The sequence below is a fragment of the Clytia hemisphaerica genome, unplaced genomic scaffold (genome assembly GCF_902728285.1).
Source record: "Clytia hemisphaerica strain Z4C2 unplaced genomic scaffold, Clytia hemisphaerica genome assembly, whole genome shotgun sequence".
NCBI classification, from domain to species: domain Eukaryota; kingdom Metazoa; phylum Cnidaria; class Hydrozoa; order Leptothecata; family Clytiidae; genus Clytia; species Clytia hemisphaerica.
In genome coordinates, this window is record NW_027103968.1 from 1,332,217 (window position 1) to 1,348,727 (window position 16,511).

At 34.4% G+C, this 16,511-nt stretch overlaps 2 protein-coding genes and 1 long non-coding RNA gene across 3 annotated transcripts in view; 2 read left to right on the forward strand and 1 right to left on the reverse strand.

Moving 5' to 3' along the window:
* Positions 1-1,184: 1,184 nt before the first annotated feature.
* On the forward strand, positions 1,185-3,026 carry LOC136810466 (uncharacterized). Its single transcript, XR_010847109.1, has 3 exons — positions 1,185-1,348; positions 2,094-2,173; positions 2,699-3,026. It is a non-coding gene; the product is annotated as an uncharacterized lncRNA (long non-coding RNA).
* A 4,175-nt stretch (positions 3,027-7,201) lies between these two features.
* LOC136810559 (codanin-1-like) overlaps positions 7,202-16,511 on the forward strand; it is a 39,863-nt gene continuing 30,553 nt past the window's right edge. Inside the window, exons 1-4 of the mRNA XM_067067121.1 lie at positions 7,202-7,291; positions 7,757-8,208; positions 8,899-10,811; positions 11,416-11,486. Coding sequence (XP_066923222.1) covers positions 7,202-7,291; positions 7,757-8,208; positions 8,899-10,811; positions 11,416-11,486 — 2,526 coding nt within the window. The remainder of the gene's footprint in view (positions 7,292-7,756; positions 8,209-8,898; positions 10,812-11,415; positions 11,487-16,511) is intronic.
* LOC136810525 (tropomyosin isoforms c/e-like) lies at positions 13,524-14,544 on the reverse strand. The gene has a single exon (XM_067067098.1). It carries the CDS (start codon positions 14,492-14,494, stop codon positions 13,697-13,699), a length of 798 nt encoding a protein of 265 aa, XP_066923199.1. The 5' UTR covers positions 14,495-14,544; the 3' UTR covers positions 13,524-13,696.

Below are 16,511 nucleotides of genomic sequence, written 5' to 3' on the forward strand. Positions count from 1 at the left end.
TTCTATCAGGTAAAGAGTTTGTTTTACTTTTGAATTTTCTTTCAAAAAATGTTAAATAGTTAAGAGAGGAAAGAGCAAGCATTTGCAATTTGTATGTTGTATCTTGTAATACTGTGAACATGAAAATTTCAAGTAATTTTTTTTTAGTAACCCTTTTAATTTAATTCACCCCTTCCTGGTATCTTTAGAAAATGTTACGTAATTTGATCTGGAAAAACCAACAATTATTCTTGAGGCCATCACAATCCCAATTATTGAAGCCTATTTTCAATTTACACACAACATGTATAAAAAGTGGAACTCATGATTATGAAGCGGTAGATGTCTTGTTAAATGCAAAGCGACATAAAGAAGCAACAGGTAATGAATCGATTCTCAACCAAGCAGCATCGCGATCTGGAGCTGTTGTTCGATGGAAGAAAGTGGAGGGTGAAATGCTTCTGGATGAAGACCCAGTACTAGTTGTTGGTCGACCGTTTCAAATTAAAGCTGCAACTGATGTTTTGTTGAATGGGGCTGTGGAAGATACAGAAAATCTAGATAGCCAGGATGAGCGTTTAGTATGGCATGGCTATAAACGTAATTTTAAAGGCCAATTTCCCCCTGAAAAACCAAGAAAGACTTGTATCCGTAATAATGGCAATAGAGTATCAGGAAATCCATGTCCACTTTGCCAGATTAAATTGAAGTCAAGCTATAATGTACATTTTACTGACGTACAGCTACTTGAGCAGTTTATTTGCCCGCACACTGCTGAAATTCTTTCACCCAAGGTGACAGGTATCTGTAAGAAACAACACCTTCAAGTTGAAGCAGCTATTAAGAAAGCTCGAAATTTTGGTTATTTACCTTTTACATTGCCACTACATTCAAAGGAACAAGGAAAACATATACCAGCCGGTATACCAACAGATAAAAAAATCAAAGTGAAAATGCACTGAAATTGATATTGTTAATCAGATTTTGTATACTTACCATGTTTTATTTTTTGATTCATAATTTAATTAGATAAATCTTAAAATAAGCCAAAAAGCTTTTTATTCTGTTTCATTTCCTCCAAATTGTTCGATCTTTTAAAGTAAAATCAAAATTTATTTGAATGAATTTTGGTTGTCGGTTCTCTTCTATATCTCCAAAGTTGAATTTTTCATTTTTGTTTTTATTTCTGACTCATGTTCAGAATTTGTGTTTATTTTAGACTAGATGAGTATAAATAATGCAAGAGGGTTTCGCGGTTTTGTTAGCCGCCATAACATGAAAATATTTTATACAGTCATAACAATGTCAACAGTTACAAACTTAATCATGTTGAAGAAGAAACATGACGATGAAAACCCTATATTACCATGTAAGTATATTATTAGCTTCAAAAGAACTTACACTTTGAGTGTATTACACCTGCATGCTTTATTATCAAAATGAATATAACTATGTTTTATTCTCTGCAGGTTTTTACTTATAAGGATAAACATATCAAACAACACAAGACATTAACAGAATCTCTCGGCTTTCTTCACTGTTTACCTTATTACATGAATATTAGGAGACGTGTAATTAACACGAATGGAAAATATTTGTTTTGATAAAAACCCCGTTTATTTCTGAAGGCTCATTCTGAAGTTTAAACCTGCTCATTCGTGTTAATTTGATGCTGTGATTTTGTTGTTTATTTCGTTTCTGTTAAATACTTCAATAATTGTATATTAGTACTAGTAATAACATGGTTTAGAGGGTGATTTGGGATTAATAACCCCGTGGTTCATTGAAAACATTTCAAAATTGCCCAAACGTATCGTACGATACTTTTCAACCAATAGAAATTCTTGTTTACATCAGGGCGATTACAAAAAAGCGGGGTTATTACGGGGTAATCGCCCTGATGTAAACAAGAATTTCTATTGGTTGAAAAGTATCGTACGATATCTTCAGAGCATTTTGATTGGTTGACAAAATATCGCACAAAACACTACGTTCAGGCTATTTTGAAATGTTTTCAATGAACCTCGGGGTTATTAATCCCAAATCATCCTATAAACCATGTTATTACTAGTACTAATAGGGTATTTCATTTTTTTATATTTCAAATTTTTCAGTGGATAAAGATGAACTTGCTTCTGGAGAGGTTTGGGTGAAAGGATGGAATCAATGGATGGAAGATTTCAATAGATTAAAGGTCTTTTTTCTCATATTTTTGTCATTAAAATAATTTTTCTTAGCAATTTAGTGTACCTATTTTTCTACGATTATAAGTTACTGTATTACTGCTACAAGTTATAATTATACCACAAGAATGATCCTTTTCTTTGGATCAAAATGTTGCTTACAAAACATTACAATGACATGTTTCAAAATAAAACCATCGCACTGTGCAGTCTGTTCCTCTAAAGGATCCTGCATTGTAACATGCGTAATTTCTCGTTCTTTTAGACCACATGTAGTTAATTCCCGTGATAAACAAAAGGGAATGAATCGCTAGGGGTGGTACAGTCACTTTCGGTCGGGGTTGTGGATGGTGAAATGTGTCGTTTTTTATGAAATTTGTCGTTCTTTTTGTCTATTTTTAGTAATGCAGGATTCTTTAGATAAACCCCCTCGTGATGTCGAATCCTTTGTCAAATAAAGACGTTCTTTTTCAGAAACCAGCATTGTTAGATACTCAGTTCTTTCATCATCAATTTTTTTATGAATTATCTTTTAGAATTTTGTTCTTGGTGGACCTTCAGATTGAACATAATGTGATGATAACCATTGGTGCAATCTCACGTGATCTTTCTCCTTCTCCATTTAATATAGGAGTATGATCTTATGCTGAAGAAAAAATTGTATATTTCATACATCAATTAGCAGTTTCAAATAAAATAGAATAGATTGGATCATTAAAAGCAAACAGGTTACGAGATGCAGTCACACTAAATCTATTTAATTTTATTATCATTTATTGTTACGCTTTCTATATCTGTTATAGTATAATATAATGTTTGAGTGGTTTTTGATTGCTTTAAAAATACTCATATTCGATACAATTAGGTTAAATGAGTTGATATCTCTTTCTATATTCTATAACCCATACTCACATCACAACCATGTGATTAATATATTGATAAGACTTTTTCTATTATTTAAAGAAGATGATAACTACTAAAGTGTTACTATCAAATTGAAATGACAAACAAATTTTAGTTTTTATGTATCATTTAAGAATTAACTTAACTTAGCTGCAATTTTTGGACCTACCCCGGTGGGGTAGAGGTCCTATAAATTAACCGATGTCCGTCCGTCCGTTCGTTCGTTCGTCCGTCCGTCTGTTACCAGCTTTTCTCAGGATTGGCTCATTAGTTTTTTCTGATTTTTGGCACAATGATGCAAAATGGTAATGCCCAAAATGTGACGGAGCCCGATTTTCGAAAAAAAATCATTTCCGGCCGAAAATGCCGGAAATATGCCGGAAAAACCGGTTTTTTGGCATTTTCTCGAGATTTCATCATTAGTTTTTTCAGATTTTTTGCACAAAGATGCGTATTAGCAATGCCTAAAACATGACAGAGTCCGATTTTTGAGAAAAATTCTTTTCCGGCCGAAAATGCCGGAAATATGCCGGAAATCGCCTTTTTTGCAGATTTTCATCGGACTTTTTTCCTCATATTTCGTGTTTTTTCTCACAAAAACATTATTAATAGCAATGTCCACGATTCAAGCATGGTTCAATTGTCGATAAAACTGATTTTTGAGGCCGGAACTTTCTAAAATCGCCGGAACAGCCGATTTTCGCCGGAAAAACGGTATTTTTCTTGAATTTCTCGACTGTACTTTATATTTTTTTATGAAATTTTGCACACTGATGTAAAATGACAATACCTAAAAAGTGACGGAGCCCGATTTTCTAAAAACATTTTTTTCCGGCCGAAAGTGCCGGAAATATGCCGGAAAAACTGGTTTTTTGGCATTTTCTCGGATTTTATCATTAGTTTTTTCTTTTTTTTGCTCTAAGATGCGTATTAATATTGCCCAAAACATGGCTGAGTTCGATTTTTGAGAAAATTTTTTTTTCCGGTTGAAATGCCGAAATCGCCGTTTTTGCAGATTTTCATTAGATTTTTTCCTTGTATTTCTATGTTTTTGACACAAAAACATTATTGATAACAATGCTCACCATCAAGCATGATGCAATTGTCAATAAAACTGATTTTTGCGACCAGAACTTTCTATTAATTTTTTCCCTACAACCCTTCCCTCTCCCCTTATCAACAATCAATGATGAATTTATTGCGTTATGCATTTTCGCTAAACGCTATGTTTTCTGACTGATTTTTTTTCATTTTTCTCCTTGCATTGCTATCTAACTTTCATCATCAGGTAGGTCCATTCAGCATCTAGCTTGTTTAAGCTTGCATTTTTGATAAAAGCTTTCTTGGGAATGTTACGATTTTCCTTTGGAGCGTTTGGGATTGTTGATGTTTAAATTTGTTGTGTGTTATTGCAATCACATTTTTTTGGGGGAGGGCTGGTTGAGGCTAATTGGTTCCATAAAATCCTAAAAAAGAGGGAATCCTGAAAATATATAGCTCTATGTCCATAACATAGAAAAAGACATTTATACTTTCGAATTTTTGGTCAGGGTATAGGGGGTAATTCTAGGGAAGGTTTATAAAGACTGATTTTATGTATTTTTCCCTAGCTTTTGTGGTGATTTACTTGTTGCTTCCAAAGAAAGTCCTTTAAAGTGTTACCCACTAATATGTCAAGGTTATGATATGTATCCAAATATATTTATTTTTGTACGGAAAAAGTTTATCTTATTTTCATCCATTTGTTTGTTCTAGTAAAATGAATACACATATAGATAATAAAAACAAAGCATGAAAATGGCAGACGATGTATTGAACGACCTGCTGAATGGAGAAATGAAAGAAAATGTTGTTTTGTCTGCGTTATCTTCCAATATCTACATCCCAGTAAGTTGACCTAGATTGATTTGTTCAGATCCATACATTCTGGTCACACTGTACAATCTTTTAATGCTTAAGCTACTTCTAGATTGAACAATTATGATTTATGGCATTTTTGTTTTATTTTTCAGTACAAAGGCAATGAAGTCTCCATATCAGAATTTATCCCTCATTTCATGGCCTTCTTACGTGCTCGATTACTCCAAAACACAGATCAAAGTAATGGCCACACTCCTTATTTCTCACCGAGACAAAAAGAAGAACAACGAAAAGCTGAGAGAAGCAAAATCAAGAACAAATCTAATAACATCGGTGGGAAAACAGCTCGCCTCAGTCTCCAATATGCAAGCTCTCCTCTAAAAACTGTCAACAAAAACAATGAGAATCGAAATTTGAACAACCAATTACATTCTGGCATTTATGGGATTTCACCAATCAAAGGCATTGAAACAAAGCGCGGGAAATCTGGCAAACATAAGAGGTTGAATAAGAAAGATATTTCTGACATTAAAACATTTTTTCTTAGCAATTTAGTGTACCTATTTTTCTACGGTTATAAGTTACTGCATTACTGCTACAAGTTATAATTATACCACAAGAATGATCCTTTTCTTCGGATCAAATGTTGCTTACAAAAACATTACAATGACATGTTTCAAGATAAAATCACCGCACTATGATGTCGAATCCTTCGTCCAATAAAGACCTTCTGCTTCAGAAACCAGTATTGTTAGATACTCAGTTCTTTCATCACCAATTCTTTTTCTTTTTCTTTTAGAATTTTGTTCTTGGTGGACCTTCAAATTGAACGTAATGTGATGATAACCATTGGTGCAATCTCATGTGATTTTTCTCCTTCTCCATTTAAACTTGTTAAAATTTTCCTTTTTGTTAGTATTTCTTCTTATTTTACGTGTTTATTATATTAATATAGGAGTATGATCTTATGCTGAAGAGAAAATTCTATATTTCATACACCAATTAGCAGTTTCAAATAAAATAGAATAGATTGGATCATTAAAAGCAAACAGGCTAAGATCTATTAAATTTTGTTATAATTTATTGTTATAATATATCTCTTTTATTAATATATAATGTTTGAGTGGTTTTTGATTGCTTTAAAAATACTTGTACTGGATGCAATTAGGTTGAATTAATTGATACATCCTTCTATATTCTAACTTGTCCAATACTTTCATCACAACCGTTTGATCAATATATTGATAAGCAATCATATTTAACTTTGTGTCTTGCGCTTTTTCTGACCTGAAAAGTACATTTTCAAGCTTTCAGTAAAGCAAGTAGACAAGCTTTTGTCTTTAATTAATAACTAATTGTTGGGTGTTGCCCTAAAAGCCTTTTCCTATGAGAAAAGTTTGTGATGGGCAAAATTTCAAACTACCATCTAGTGTCATGTAATGAAGGATGTAAAAGTCACCAAACCCATCAATGCTATGTATTTCCATTTTTTCAAAATAGGAAGCACGTAAAGGAAAGATCTCTAAAGATATTTCAACTGAAGTTAACTGTCCATTGATTAGGCGAAGAGATTTACTGGCAAATAGCAAGCTATCAATGATGACCAAAAAAATTGAAATGCAATGTTTGATTGAAATGTTATAACAATGCTTTTGGAAATAGTTGTCATACTTTTGGCTTAATTTATTTGAAATGAGAATCCTTCTGGCTTGAGCTTTATTTGTGAATATTAGCCAAAACTTTTGAGTTTAAGCCTCAAATTGGTTTTATCCTGTTCTTAAGTTAAGGGAAAAATTAGGTATATTTAGGCCTTGTATTATATCATTAATAATTTGATTAATTTTTAAATGTAGCAGTGTCAAACCTGCGGTCATCTATTTTTTTTTTTTTTTGGGAGGGGGTTGAGCCTTATTGGTTCTATAAAATCCTAGAAAAGTGGGAATCCTGAAAATATATAGCTCTATGTCCATAACATAGAGAAAGATATTTATACTTTCAAATTTTTGGTCAGGGTATAAGGGGTAATTTTAGGGACGGTTTAAAGTCTGATTTTATGTCTCACTCCCTCGTTTGTGGTGTTTCTACTTTATGAAAATGATTGCACTTTACTTGTTGCTTCCAAAGAAAGTCCTTTGGAGTGTTACCCACTATTATGTCAAGGTTATGATATGTATCCAAATATATTTATTTTTGAATGGAAAAAGTTTATCTTATTTTCATCCATTTGTTTTTTCTAGTAAAATGAATACACATATAGATAATAACAACAAAGCATAATGGCAGACGATGTATTGAACGACTTACTGAATGGAGAAATGAAAGAAAATGTTGTTTTGTCTGCGTTATCCTCCAATACCTACATTCTAGTAAGTTGATTGCATGGTTTTAGAACGAATAAAAAATTTTCCGTCTTGAAATTTAGCAACAGTTGCTTGGGCTCATTTGTTTTAGAAAGTTTTTTCGTCAGAAACTAAAGTCTATTTGCTTTAAGTGTGCACTAATGTTTGTTTCGCTCAACCAATGCTTCAAATGTAATAAATTATATACCGTTGAAAAGATAATTCGGAGCACTATAATTGTTTACAATTTAGAAGATGAAGATGAAAAATACATTTCCATATTTTTTCGAAATCGAAATCATCAAGCAGTCAATGACCGAAAGTCTTTTCTCTTTAACTTAAACTTAATTGGTTCCGTTCAAAAAAAAAAGAAGTGACCTAGATTGATTTGTTCTGATCCATACTTTCTGGTCACACTGTATAATCTCTAATGCTTCAGGTACTTCTATATTGAACAATTATAATTTATTGCATTTTTATTTTATTTTTCAGTATAAAGGCAATGATGTCTCCATATCAGAATTTATCCCTCATTTCATGGCCTTCTTACGTGCTCGATTACTCCAAAACACAGATCAAAGTAATAGCCACACTCCTTATTTCTCACCAAGACAAAAAGAAGAACAACGAAAAGCTGAGAGAAGTAAAATCAAGAACAAATCTAATAACAATGGTGGAAAAACAGCTCGCCTCAGTCTCCAATATGCAAGTTCACCTCTAAAAACTGTCAACAAAAACAATGAGAATCGAAATTTGAACAACCAATTACATTCTGGCATTTATGGGATTTCACCAATCAAAGGCATTGAAACAAAGCGCGGGAAATCTGGCAAACATAAGAGGTTGAATAAGACGGTACCTGTTGTGAAACCTACCAAGTTTGAGTTGGATAGCATGGATGATTTTCCAAGTATGCAGAACAATCGAACCCAGGCCTCTAAAAAGTAGGTATTTCATTTGCCCAATTATGAGGGATGTGTCTATGAAGAATGTGTTGATGACACGAAATGTTTCGTCTTCAGTAGTTTAAAAAAAAAAATTGATATCTTTGAGTTGTTTTTTTACACCGATGTTATATAATTTTAAAAGCTTGTGTAATTTATCTCCTATCTGAGTCAGGATTTTTAACACGTTCACTGCCAACCCTTTTTAGAAATCGATAAATTGACCTCTCAGACTTTCAGGGGCTCTTGTGGCCTCGATTTTGCTTTAAATGCCTTCAAATTGTATACCAATCGACGCAGAATTTTACATAGATTTAATAGTTTTAATTAGCACATTCCCTGAGAAGCCTTTTTCAGAAATCGAAATTTCGACATCTTGGACTTTTATTGAAAAATTGACTTTCAGGGGCTCTTGTGGCCTGACTTTTGCTTTAAATACCTTCAACTTGTATACCAATCGACGCAGAATTTCGCATAGATTTTAAAAGTGTAATAAAAAAAAAAAACAGAAATTTCTGTATCAAATGTTATGTCCCTTTGAAGTACTACCGGTATTTTGTCCCCCTCTTCTACGAGTATACTAGTATAGTAGTCGGCAGCAAACGTGTTAATTACTGTTTTACTGACACGCTATGCCAAGGAACAGCGAATTTTCAAAACACTGATTTTTTATTGTTTTCCTGATTATAGTCCCCGGAGAATCACAGCAACAACAGTCGGTACAATCAAAACAAACATAACACCACAGCGTATCGAAACCTCCAATTCCACACACTTTACTTCTCAGCAGTCCACCTCTTTTAACGGTAACCAAACCTCGTTCCTCGAAGAATCGAACTTCGAAGCGCAAAACGTGGATCCGTCGTTCGATAACATTTTCCAAGGCGATACCTCAAGATTTGCAACTAACTTGACAACGAAAACAACCAAGAAACTCGATTTCCCAAACGATTTTGATATGGACTCACTGTCATTGAGAAACAGTCGCTTAGACCGAACCATGACTACACCTACTAAACCATCAACGGAAATTCTAAATCTAGACAAAGTTGCTGAGAAGAAAACGTTAGATATGTTATCGGAGATTTACACTTACATTTGCTTATGGAATATGGTACCAAACGTTACTTTAGAACTTTATTTCCTTTTCACCGTATTAACCGTGCGATTATCAACTTCGGCTTTGGATAAACTTTTGCACCCTTTCCCGAATATTGAATGTCATATTTATTTTGCAGTCACTTGCATCAATAAGATGAAAAACCTGTTCATTATTCTGGATCGAAAGGCATTGACGCTGTTGTTCGAGAATTCTAGATTGCAGTTTTTCACGAAAGCTGACTTCTTAGAGTACCTTGAACAAGAAATAGCTCTAGACGACAGCTTCAATTTGACCTCGTCTTATCTAAATTCAATGAAATCACCAAATACCGGTATAGCGTTTCAAACGGATTCTGATAACCGGAAAAGTTTCATTTCTGATCGGCATTTCTATTCATTTTCGAAGAAACGAGACGCGTTTTATTCCATCGTACGACATTGGGAGGAAAATATTGGAGATCCTGAATGGAATATGACGACATTCCTTACAAAGAAAGTTCACGAGTTCATGAAGTCGTCCCAAGATGGATTAAATAATGATTTACAGTTTGCTCGCCTTTTCGTCGGTCAGCTCTTAGAAATGCATAAAAACCAAGTTGGTGATAAAACTGAGGAACCAGATACTTCAGATGGTGTTTTAAAAGAATTAAAGAAACGAGATCCGCTACGTTTTCAGAGCTTACAGAACCGTTTAACTGGACCCTCATCGACATGTGATCCTTGTCCTAAACTGACTTTTACCAAAGTGGAAGAATTCTTTAAAGATTTTATCCGGATCGCTGATAGTTACACGTTCAATAAATGTCTTATTCACGTGTTTGTAACCAAGTTAAAAACATTGGATTCGAATACGTTTGGACTTCACCAACACATTAATACTGAGTTGAATCGGTCAGATTTTTCTGACACTCTATGGCAAGACATTAAAACAACAATCAGTGAATTGAGATTGTGTGCGAAGTTTCTTGGCTATATCATATTCTCACCTTACCATGTTATTACGGATACAAAGGAAATGGATAGCTCTAGGGAAATGCTTTCTGAATCGCTACATTTGATATCATTTCTAGAGAATTCAGTACAAAATCATAGACTGTTGGTAACACTGCCTTGGGTTGTAGATCTGCTCAGTATGGCGGATAAAAACGCATTCCTTTTGGACTCCTATAAAGAACCTTTGATGTTCCTACTGCAAATTTATAAGCAGTTGAGCCATTGTTTGCGCTCGAATACGTCTTTCCTACTGAATTTCACGTTAACATTGCACATTGGCTGGTTGTTTGATCAAAACCCGTCATATCAGTTCGATTTTTACGAATCAACTTTCTCGTTACAAAAACCGATTGTTAATTATAGTAGAAATTCAACGGTAAACACGATTGGGTTGGATGATATTGTAGTTGTTGATAAATCGTTTGTGCACATGATATGTCCTTACCTAAAGGTGATCAAAAAGCCGCTCAGTGATTTCAAGAAGAAAGTTCGTCTTGATAATAGCACAGGTAAGCTCCCGATTTCCACATTTGAGTAATAAGTTTTGTTATAGAATGGAGCCTGTTCAACTCGAACCTCTGCAATTCGAATGCTCCATAACTCAACAAGTATTCTGGTCTATTCAGTTAACAACGCCTCATAAACCTTGCTCCTTCATTGAAATTCCCTTAACTCGAACAAATTTGCGATCCCCGTGCGTGTTCAAGTTATAGAGACTACGCTGTACTAAATCATGATGTCGCATGATATATTTCAATAGAAACAAATAAAAGGCTTTTACTAAAAATGAACAAACTTCAGAATTGATCGATTTAAAAGTGACCTTAAAAAGCTTTTATTTTTACATAAGTGTTCCCGTTTCATGTCAGACACATATTTCATATCAGTCTGCTTATTGTTATATTATTATGCTGATATAAGCATAAAATGTTTTTCTTTTCCTCTTTCTGACCAATCTTGTTCCACACCCGTGTCAGTTCAATGTGAAAAAGCTTGTGAATCAAAATTGATGAGTATGCAAACGATATCACTCTTATTAAAAAGCAAAATCTTAAATGCTGTTCAATACTAATCTTAATGATAATGATTTATGAGAATGTGTTTCTTTTCCAGGAACGTTTCGCAAGATCACACCAGTTCGTTCAACAGATATACTCACAATCAGTGCTAAATCAAAACTCAAGGTTTGTCAAAAATTTGTTTGGATATTTTTACATTCTTGATTTTACGTTTTCGTTTCTCATTCTATGGTTGGTTAATTTGTGGTTTCAATCAAAGTTATAATTTGCAAAATCTCAAAGTGTTTTAACTTAATTCGGGGATGTAGTTTAATATAGACTTAAGCCTTGGGGTCTCAGGGTCTACGAATATAATACTGGAATACAATCGAAATATCCAATGAAACGTCACGTCTCTCTGACTTTCTTGAAAACCATAATCAAATCTACTCTCGACAATTTGGTTCTCTACTGAGCATACACTCATTAATATTGTCGAACGTATCCGAAACTACTTGACAATGGTGGGTTTGCCTGTGGTGTATTTGTCGATCTACAAAAGGCTTTCGACACAGTTGATCACGAAATTTTACTTGAAAAACTCGATCACTACGGAGTCAGAGGCATTGTTAACGACTGGTTCCGATCTTACCTCACTAACCGCTCCCAGTATGTTTCTCTCTCAGGCTCAAATTCCCTTTTAAAATCTATTAATCATGGAGTTCCTCAGGGTTCAGTCTTGGGTCCTCTGCTGTTCTTGTTGTATATAAACGATCTTCTCCGCTGTATAAGAACCTCTGAAACATATCATTTTGCTGATGATACTCATTTACTAAATTTTTCAAAAACCGTATGGAGTCTTTGTGGGAGGGTAAATACTGATCTCAGAGTTTTAGTCAGCTGGCTTTATAATGCCAACAAAATTTCTTTGAATGCTAGCAAAACTGAGTTTGTTATTTTTCGTTCCCCTTGGAGGCAGATGGACTTATGCTAAGAATTAAGCTTTGCGGGAAAATTCTATCACCAAGTAAGAGTGTGAAGTATTTGGGTGTTCACCTTGACAATCATCTAAACTGGAAGGTTCATACTTCTTTCGTTGCTGCTACATTGAGAAGGGCAAATGGGGCAATATCCAAACTTCGTCACTATGTTCCAATTCACATCCTTCTAAACATTTATCATGCAATTTTTGCTTCTCATGTTCGCTATGCTAGTCAACTCTGGGGACTGTGTGACAATACTGTCACACATAGAATTCATTACTCTTCAAAACACTGCACTAAGACTCATGACCTTTAGTGAGCCAAGAACTTCTGCCACTCCCCTGTTTGCTGAGCTTAAATTACTCAAAATCTTTGATCAGGTGAAAGTAATGAAGCTGAAGACGAATAATCTTCGTGTGTGTGTGTATGTGTGCGTGTATTGTGTGTGCGTGAACTTAGTGTGTTTTCCCAGGGTGGGAGGGGGTGGGTGGTGTAACAGGAAGAACTTTATAAATAAAACTACTCAAAGAAATTGTCATAAAATAAAAATAAAAAAATATTTCTTATATTCATTATTTTGTTGTCACTATTAATATTATGATAATCGTTTATTCATTTTTTCTTTAGTTCTGTAATAATTTTTCAGTTTCTTCTAGGTTCCCCATTGTATTAGAGAAATCTATTTTTTTTTTTGTAAGGGGTTATCCTGCTGTGTTGCAGCGAAAAAAAATATATTCCATATATATTCAATTCGAAACCAAGTAGAAAGGCTGGAATCGCTGTCCTCTTCCGAACTTCAGATTCTGAAACACGATAAAATACTCAGAACTCCCAACATATTTTGACCTTGATTATATGCCTTGATTTTTTATCAGAACAGAACAATTTTATAAGAATAACGGGGATCAAATGTGTCCAAAAATTAAGAACATTGATAATTGTTTTATAAATAAGTAAAATTATGGTTAAAAAAAAATGTGAATGATTTTACTCCATTACAAAATACGACTTAAGGCTCAAAATGTTTGTAAATTAAGAACGGTCTGATAGAACAGAGCTTTGACTCCATTTCGGCAAATTTACTCTGTACACAATGTATTGCGCTCACAGCAGACTATAAAACATATGTGTATAGGCAACAACAGTAATAAACACGAAATAATTTAATTTAATTGTTTGTAATTTTCTTTCTTTGGATGGAAACTGAAAATTTTACAAAAACTATTGATGACTGGATAGATGTTGTTTCCTTCCGCTCCTTTGTTGATGTTCTCAGAGCTTCAATGATCTTGAAGACGGGCTAGGTATTTTTTCCGTCTTTCGCTGCACAGGCCGTACCGGATTCAAGCTTGACCGATAGAAGGAATCTAGATGGTGTTCCTCCTGACCTGACATCAAATTTTCTCCACAAACTCAAATCAAGTGTTCGTTCGATTCAGCTGCAAGGTGTGTTTCAACACCGGAGAGGATGTCGCTTTCGAACATAGCGCTGATGCTTTTCACTAACTCCTGACTTTGGCTCAAACGACGAAGACTAGAGAAAACACGAGATTGAAATTTTCCTTCTTGGTGCTTCTCCAAGTTTTTTAGCTTGAGAAGGATTTTTCTCTCACGTACTTGGAAGCGAGATTTGAAGTCTTCATACATTTTGATTGTGTTTTGTTGTTGGAACACGGTCACCTTCGATTCGTTGATCAACTTGGTGGTTTTGGCTGATTTCTTTTCAGTGGTTTTGCAAGTTTTCTTGAGGTCTTGGACCTGTTGCGAGAGCTCCTTATTGATGAATGACTTTTGCGTAAGATAGTCAGCTTGTTGATCAATGCGAGATTCCAAAGATTGGATCTTGCGATCAGCTTTGTCTAATTCGTCCAACATTTCGGCGCTCAATGCTGTCACTTTTTTGACGCGTTCTTCTTGCTTTTGGCATTCTTGTGTCACTTCGACAATCTTTCGTTCACTTTCTACTTGCTTCTGTTCCAAGTTACTCGCTTTTTGAGTTTGTTTTTGAAGTTTTTTTTCCAAAACTTCCGTGTTGTTTTGACTTTTTGCAAACTTTTGTGTCATTTCGGCAAGTTGTTTGCGCAAATATTCAATGGTTGTTTGTTGGTCTTCATTGACCAATTTCAATTTTTTGTTTTGATCTACTTCATGTAGATACATCAAATGATATTCCTCAGAGGAATTGATACGATAATCTGCAAAATTTCTCATTATAAATCAATATTTCGATCAAAATATTCACAAAAGTTGACAATAGTAACTTCTGCCGCACTTGACAAAAGTTTTTTAAAAGGCGAATGGATAGCAAAATATTATTTGACGTCAGTTTTATCAAAAATATATTTGGTGACGTAACTTTTGGACGTGAACTTTGTTTTAGGCATTGAGAATACATAACAACAAAACTCAAATTCATAGGTTGTCCTAGTTCTAGTTTTGTGCTTGCATAAAACATAAAAAAAATCATAAATGATCTCACAAATTTGTAAAAGCGTCGCTTATGGAATTCTTAACTCTTAAAAGCTGACCAGATTTTACACTAGCACTTGTAAAAGAACCGCCCTCTCCCACCTGGTTAAAAATTTAGCCAACTGTATAGGAATTCACCCCCGAGATGGTCGAGTACCTACCCCCATACTGGTTAAGAATCTCCCCGACATGACAATGGACTTTCCCATACTGTTTAAGAATCCAACCGACCTGACGTGTGATTTGTGGGCAATTTTCGTTATTTTTGCGTGACGAATAAATTTTAAAAACTAATGACGCGATGCGGGGTGCTGATCGGGGGCCTCTTTTCCTGTTCAATATTTTTAACGTGAAAGCGTCCCAAACCATCTTGACGGCTCCCGTCGTGTAATAACACTTGAACTGAATTTAAAGTATTTTACTTTGACTTTTAGAGGGCTCTAAGAGCATAAATATGCTAAATAATTAATGTTTTTTAAGATTTAAAAGTATTGTGATTTCGATTTTTTTAAGGAAATTTTCTCGCGCATAAACTATCGCGAATCGGCAATCGACTTGTTAAAGATTTTCACAGACATTAACTTTCATGAAAACGAAAACACTTTCTGGTCGTCAAAGTTTGTACATCTTAAGATTTTTCACGCTTCTTTAATTCATTTTGACCAAAGAGATGTAAGCTGTGATTCGTACTTTTTGGATGATAATATTTGGAAAATCTCAAAAGACACTGCCTTATGTAAAGCACAAAAAACTTTGAACATTTACATCATATAAGTCAAATTTTAGCTAGAATATTCGGAGTGAAACCTCAACCTTGAATTGGCATAAAAGCCTGTAGCTTGAGACTTTGGAACCATTAGGAAAGTATTGTATACTCCCTCTAAAAACATCAGTGCCTATATATAATGCTCTTTAAAGTCAAGTTATCAGGAGCTTTAAACCTAAGCCAAGTCTACTGACGTGTGAAACACTCATCCAACAAGTGACGCTTTGTACAGTAGATCATGTGACGAAATTACTTTTCTATACCGTGAACATCACAATTTGGTTTTCACTGAAAAAATAACCTTTGAGGACAGTTTGTATATATTTTATTGCGCATTCCTTGATTTTATTACCATTCAAAGAATTAAGGCAAAGCATATCCCTCCCGGCTTCACCCGGAATGACTTGAAGCATAGTTCGTCCCCCCTTTCTTAAGGGGGGATGACACCTTCCGAAAAGTTTAAGAAGAGGGGGGGGGTCAGAAATTTTTATGAAAAAGGTGGGGGACAGCAAGCAAGGGGGGATAGTTTAAGAAGGGGGGGCTTACATATATATTGTAGATTATTTTCAAGCACAGGTTATGAAATTTGGTCTTCACGAAAGGAAGTTTTCTGTTAGAGTAGTCTGAGTCAAGAAGAAGAAACAAGTTTATTATTTCGCTTTCTCTCTAAGATATTTCACCATATATTTGTTAGCTGTTTTTGTCCAAAATCCTTGGGGGATAGGCATTTTTAAAGGTTAGGGGGGATGCCAAGAAAGGGGGATCAGACCCTTTTCCGCACTATGACTTGTCGATTAGTTTGCTGGGTTACACGTCATTTTTTATAAGATTATACTTATAGAATATTTGTGATGAAATTGGCCCAAGAATTAAGAATATGGTAAGAATACCACCATAATGGAATTTTGCAACTGAGCCTAAAAATGCCATTTTTAAAGCATTTTACCATTAAATTGCCAATTTTTCCCCAGCAATGCTAAAAGGTTTCAAATT

What these genes read in the sequence shown, in the direction of transcription:
- LOC136810525 (XM_067067098.1), bottom strand. Translation starts at nt 14,494, where the DNA reads ATGAGAAATTTTGCAGATTATCGTATCAATTCCTCTGAGGAATATCAT.